Raw genomic sequence first — 6,995 nt, forward strand, 5'->3', positions numbered from 1 at the left:
TTGGAGTACTGTGTGCTGTTCTGGTCGCCTCACTTTAGGAAAGATGTGGGAGCTTTGGAGAGGGTGCAGAGAAGATTTACCAGGATGTTGCCTGGAATGGAGAATAGGTCGTACGAGGATAGGTTGAGAGTGCTAGGCCTTTTCTCGTTGGAACGGCGAAGGATGAGGGGTGACTTGATAGAGGTTTATAAGATGATCAGACAGTCAGAAAATTTTTCCCCGGGTACAACAGAGTGTTACAAGGGGACATAAATTTAAGGTGAAGGGTGGAAGGTATGGGGGGATGTCAGGGGTAGGTTTTTACCCAGAGAGTGGTGGGGGCATGGAATGCGCTGCTTGTGGGAGTGGCAGAGTCAGAATAATTGGTGACCTTTAATTGGATAGGTACATGGATGGGTGCTTAATCTAGGGCAAATGTTCGGCACAACATCGTGGGCCGAAGGGCCTGTTCTGTGCTGTATTGTTCTATGATCTATGAATGACCAAACTTGAATTAACTTGAAGTCAGGGTTGTTGTTGTTAAGCAGCCACTAACATCTTTTTTTTTAAATCATCTAAACACAGTGACCGTCTGGCTCTGCTCCAAATCCGTTCAATCCTTCAGAAGCTTGGCCTGGACAGTTCATGTGATGACAGCATCATTGTTAAGGAGGTGTGCAGTGTTGTTTCCCGGAGAGCAGCTGAGATCTGTGGTGCAGGATTGGCTGCTGTTGCTGAAAAAATTAGGGAGAGTCGGAACTTGGATTATTTGGAAGTTACTGTCGGTGTGGACGGAACTCTCTACAGGCTTCATCCCCAGTAAGCATTATGACCAATTCCACTGCAGCAATGCTAAATGACTACATAAGATTGTGTAAAGTTGGGAAATGTTTTGTGTAACAATGGTGCAAACTAAGTAACTGTATAATCACACAATAGAAGTTGAGCAAGAGAAGTATACAAGAGAACAAGTGTCCAGGAAGGATTCTTGACGTAACATCTAGAGAGGAGGCTATATTGGATTTGATGCTTGGCAATGAACCAGGTCAGGTGTCAGATCTCTTGGTGGAAGAGCATTTCGGTGATAGTGATCATAACTGCCTGACCTTTACTATAGTCATGGAGAAGGATAGGAACAGATGGTATGGGCAAGTATTTAATTGAAGGAGGAGGAACTATAAATCTATTAGGCAGGAACTGTGGACCATAAATTGCAAACAGATATTCACAGGGAAATGCACAACAGAAATGTGGAGGTTGCTTAGGAAGAACTTGCTAATAGTGCTGGATAGGTTTGTTCAACTGAGGCAAGGAAAGGGATGGTAAGTTGAAGGAACCTTGGATGACAAGAAATATGAAACATCTCGTAAAGAGGAAGAAGGAAGCTTACTTAAGGTTGAGGATCAGACAGGGCTCTAGAGAGTTACAAGGTGGCCAGGAAGAAACTGAAGAATGGACTTAGGAGAGCTCGAAGAGGGCATGAAAAAGGCTTGGCAGGTAGGATTAAGGAAAACCCCAAGGATTCTACACTTATGTGAGGAACAAGAGAATGGCCAGACTGAGGGTAGAACTGATCAGGGATAGTGGAGGGAACTTGTGCCTGGGGTCGGAGGAAGTAGGGGAGGCACTTAATGAATACTTTGCTTCAGTAATCGCTAGTGAGAGGGATCTTGTCATTTGTGAGGACAACATGAAACAGGTTGTGAGGACAACATGAATACACTTGAACAGGTTGATGTTAAAAAGGAGGATGTGCTGTGAATTTTGAAAAACATAAGGATAGATAAGTCCCCTGCGTCAGACGGGATATACCCAATGCTACTACAGAAACAAGGGCTGTGCCTTTGGCAATGATCTTTGCATCCTCACTGTCCACTGGTGTAGTACCAGATAATTGGAGGGTGGCAAATGTTATTCCCTTGTTCAAGAAAGAGATAACCCTGAGAATTACAGACCATTCAGTCTTACCTCAATGATAGGCAAGTTATTAGATTTTGAGAGACAGAATAGATAATTATTTGGAAAAGCATAGTTTGATTAGAGATGGTCAGATGGCCTTGTGAGGGGCAAGTCATGCCTCACAAGCCTTATTGAATTCTTTGAGAATGTGACAAAACACATTGATGAAGGTAGAGCAGTGGATATGGTATATATGGATTTTAGCAGGGTATCTGATAAGGCTTCCCATGGTAGGCTCATTCAGAAAGTAAGAAGGCATGGGAAACTGGGAAATGTGGCTGTCTGAATACAGAATTGGCTGGCCTATAGAAGACAGAGATGGGAAGTATTCAGCCTGGAGCATGGTGACAAGCGGTGTTAGAACATAGAACATAGAAGAATACAGCGCAGTACAGGCCCTTTGGCCCTCAATGTTGCGCCGATCTGTTCTGGGACCTATGCTCTTTGTGATTTGTATAAATGACTTTGATGAAGAGGTTAGTGAGTTTGCTGATGACACAACGGTGAGTGGAGCTGTGGATTGTGTGGAGGGCTGTTGTAGGTTACAATGGAACATTGACAGGATGCAAAGCTGGGCTGATAAGTGACAGATGGAATTCAATTTGGAAAAGTGTGAAGTAATTCACTTTGGAAGGTTAAATTTGAAAGCAGATTACAGGGTTAAAGGCAGGATTCTTGGCAGTATGGAGAAACCGAGGTATCTTGGGGTCTATGTCCATAGATCCCTCAAAGTTGCCACCCAAGTTGATAGGGTTGTTAAGAAGGCCAATGATGTATTGTCTTTCATTAGCAGGGGAATTGTGTTTAAGAGCTGTGAGGTTATGCTGTGACTCTATAAAGCCCTAGTTAGACCACACTTGGAATATTGTGTTCAGTAAGTGACAGATGGAATTCAATTTGGAAAAGTGTGAAGTAATTCACTTTGGAAGGTTAAATTTGAATGCAGATTACAGGGTTAAAGGCAGGATTCTTGGCAGTATGGAGAAACAGAGGTATCTTGGGGTCTATGTCCATAGATCCCTCAAAGTTGCCACCCAAGTTGATAGAGTTGTTAAGAAGGCCAATGATGTATTGTCTTTCATTAGCAGAGGAATTGTGTTTAAGAGCTGTGAGGTTATGCTGTGACTCTATAAAGCCCTAGTTAGACCACACTTGGAATATTGTGTTCAGTTTTGGTCACCTCATTATAGGAAGGATGTGGAAGCTTTGGAGAGGATGCAGAGGAGATTTACCAAGATGCTGCCTGGACAGGACACCATGCCTTATGAAGAAAAGTTGAGGGCCCTATGGTTTTTCTCATTGGAGTGAAGAAGGATAAGAGGTGACTTGATAGAGGTAAAAAAGATGATGAGAGACATAGATAGAGTGGATAGCCAGAGACTTTTTCCCAAGGCGGAAATGGCTATCACTAGGGGGCATAATTTTAAGGCGATTGGAGGAAGGTTTAGTGGAGATGTGAGGGGTAGGTTCTTTACACAGATAGTGGTGAGTGTGTGGAATGCACTGCCAGCTTTGGTGGTAGATTCAGAGACATTAGGGACAATTAAGCGACTCTTGGATAGGCACATGGATGATAGTAAAGTGACGGGTATGTAGGTTAGTCTGATCTTAGGGTAGGAGAAAAGGTCGGCCCAATATCGAGGGCCAAAGGGCCTGTAATGTGCTGTACTGTTCTATTTTCTGCGTAGTACAAGTGCAACAAAAATTTGTATCTATGTAAACCCTGCAGCGTAACTAAACTTGCCAGTGTGCTTCAGAGATAACCAGAAGCTTGGTCAGTGAGGTAGATTTAAAGGAATGTTCAAAGGAAAAACGAGATTTAATAAGACCACAATGCACCAGGAGTAGAAGTAGGCCATTTGGCCAATATAGTCTGCTCTATCAATGTCTGCCATTCAATGAGATCATGACTGGTTTGATAACCCTCAACTCCATTTTCCTGGCTTTTGCCCCATGGTCCTCAATTGTTTTACTGATTAAAAATCCCTACCCATCTCATCCTTGAATTTACTTAACAATCCAACCTCTACAGCCCTCTGTGATAAAGGATTCTGTGATTTATGCACAAGGACTTCCCAATCCTTTTGTGCTGTAGATTTCTGCAATTTTTCTTGATTTTCAGCTCCTCTCTTATTCTGCCAAAATGCATGACCTCAATCTTCCCAAATCATATTCCACCTGCCAAATTTTTGCCCGCTCACTGAACCTGTCCATCTCTCTGCAGACACTTTGTGTTATCCTCACTCCTTATCTTCTCACCTATTTTTGTATCATCCTGAAACTTGGTGACAGTACATTAAGTTTCCTCCTCCAAGTCATTAAAATAATTGTAGAGGAGAAAGTGAGGGCTGCAGATGCTGGAGATCAGAGCTGAAAATGTGTTGCTCGAAAAGCGCAGCAGGTCAGGCAGCATCCAAGGAGCAGGAGAATCGACGTTTCGGGCATAAGCCATAATTGTAGCCTAGTACTGATCCCTGTGGCTGATCCACAATTGACTGAATGCCCATCCTGAAAATGTCCCTTTTATGAAAATATGTCCATAATGGCTATATGATCATACCCATTATTCTATATTTGTGCCATTAGTTCATTTACTTTCCTCTGAGTACTACATCCATTCAAGTAATTTTGTCTTTTTATCATTTTACCGTACTGCTGTCCTTCTTTGTTTGTACGCTTTCTCCCTTCCTGTCCAACTTTGGGTACTCCTATTGAAATCTGCTCTGTATTGTTGCTATATTCACTTGCTTTGTAAGCTTACATTATCCCTACCCCCAAACCCTCTTCTCCCTCCACAACCCCACAAAAGCCCTCTCTACAGCCCTAATTGTTTTGATTTGCCAGGACACCATTCCCAGCAATATTCAAGTGAAGCCCATCTCAACGGAATAGCTGTCTTCTACCTAGTACAAATGCCAGTGCCCCAGGAACTGAAACATATTTCACCACACCAATTTTTTGAACCACTTATTTAACTCCTTCATAATTCCCCACGTTAGTTTGACCATGGTTCAGATAGTAATCCCGTGATCATTACCTTGGTGGTTCTGCTTTTTAATTCAGATAATGGTTCAAAATCTTTTTAGCAGAACCCCCTTTCTGGTCCTCTCAATATCATTGGTTAATACTTTGTCCCTCCCCTTTACATCAAGTTCTTCTCCAGCCACAGGGAGATATCCCCATTACTGGGCAGGCAACACAGCCTGAGGGACAGCTGCAAAGAACACTACCTATTTCTGAATTATGCTGTTCTCTACTAGCATCACATTGCTCTTTCCTCCCCAGGCTTGAATAGCTCCCTGTACCATGGTCAATTTGATCATCCACCCTGTAGTCCACATTCTTATTTCCACATAGCACTTCGTAACTGTTAGGGAGTTGCTAGGGCCAATGCTCCTCAATTACAGCCCTCTGGGTCTTTATTACTGTCTTATCTGCAGTCATGCCCTCGTGTCTCACAGGCCAATTCTATGAGGTGTGATAGCACTCTACAGCAAAGGGTCCAGATAACGTCCCCCTTTCTCTGCTGTGGAGCAATGTCTGTAGCTCAGACTAGCTCCCGAAGTAAGATACAAGATCCTTTGAGGTGCAAACAGATAGAGAGAGATAGACAGGTACAAAAGGGGTATTCCACAGATTAGGCTCAGACATCTGAAGTGGGAAAAGCAAGGATGATTAAGAGACCAGAGTGCAGAGTCTTAGTTGTGGAGTTGGAGGAGAGTGGCAGGAGAAACCACAGATTTGAAAACAAGGGTGAGGATTTTAAAATCAGTCCACATGATCTCATGAAATGGCTGAAAATACTGAATACCACAAAGGCTACGTGTCCTTACAACATTCTGGCAATATTATTGAAGACCTGTGCTCCAGAACTAGTCATCCCATAGTCAAGCTGTTCCAGTGCAGCTATAATACAGGAATTTACCCAGCAATCACAGAAAAGAGGCCATTATGTCTGCACCAGCTTTTCAGCAAAGGAGCATACCGAGTATCAGTTTCCTGCTTTTGTTTCTCATATCCCTGCATATTTTTTCTATCCAAATAATCATTCATTGCCCCTTTGAATTGAACCAACCTCTATCACATTTCTCGGTAGTACTGTCCATATGCTAAGTATATGCTGGAAAGAAGTTGATTTTCCTTACAACAGATTTGTTCTTTTTGCAAATCACTTTGAATTTATGCTCTCTCATTCTTGGTCCTTTTATGAGCAGGAACTATTTCTCCCGATCTGCTCTATCCAGCGTACTCAAGATTTTGAAAATCACTATCAGATCTCCTCTTAATCTTCTTTCCTCCACAGTCCCAACTTAAAACATAGAACATAGAACATAGAACAGTAGAGCACAGAACAGGCCCTTCAGCCCACGATGTTGTGCCGACCATTGATTCTCATGTATGCACCCTCAAACTTCTGTGACCATATGCATGTCCAGCAGTCTCTTAAATGTCCCCAATGACTTTGCTTCCACAATTGCTGCTGGCTACGCATTCCATGCTCTCACAACTCTCTGTGTAAAGAACCCGCCTCTGACATCCCCTCTATACTTTCCTCCAACCAGCTTAAAACTATGACCCCTCGTGTTAGCCATTTCTGCCCTGGGAAATAGTCTCTGGCTATCGACTCTATCTATGCCACTCATGATCTGGTAAACCTCAATTAGGTCCCCTCTCCTCCTCCTTTTCTCCAATGAAAAAAGTCTGAGCTCAGTCAACCTCTCTTCATAAGATAAGCCCTCCAGTCCAGGCAACATCCTGGTAGACCTCCTCTGAACCCTCTCCAAAGCATCCACATCTTTCCTATAATAGGGCGACCAGAACTGGACGCAGTATTTCAAGTGCGGTCTAACCAAAGTTTTATAGAGCTGCAACAAGATCTCACGACTCTTAAACTCAATACCACTGTTAATGAAAGCCAAAACACCATATGCTTTCTTAACAACCCTGCCCACTTAGGTGGCCATTTTAAGGGAACTATGTACCTGCATACCAAGATCCCTCTGTTCCTCCACACTGCCAAGAATCCTATCCTTAACCCTGTACTCAGCTTTCAAATT

At 43.0% G+C, this 6,995-nt stretch overlaps 1 protein-coding gene across 1 annotated transcript in view; it reads left to right on the plus strand.

The window, feature by feature from the left end:
- LOC122544108 (hexokinase-1-like) overlaps positions 1–6,995 on the plus strand; it is a 158,721-nt gene that overhangs the window by 140,507 nt on the left and 11,219 nt on the right. The window contains exon 16 of the mRNA XM_043683147.1: positions 565–798. Coding sequence (XP_043539082.1) covers positions 565–798 — 234 coding nt within the window. The remainder of the gene's footprint in view (positions 1–564; positions 799–6,995) is intronic.

The sequence above is a fragment of the Chiloscyllium plagiosum genome, chromosome 46 (assembly GCF_004010195.1).
Source record: "Chiloscyllium plagiosum isolate BGI_BamShark_2017 chromosome 46, ASM401019v2, whole genome shotgun sequence".
Taxonomy (NCBI): domain Eukaryota; kingdom Metazoa; phylum Chordata; class Chondrichthyes; order Orectolobiformes; family Hemiscylliidae; genus Chiloscyllium; species Chiloscyllium plagiosum.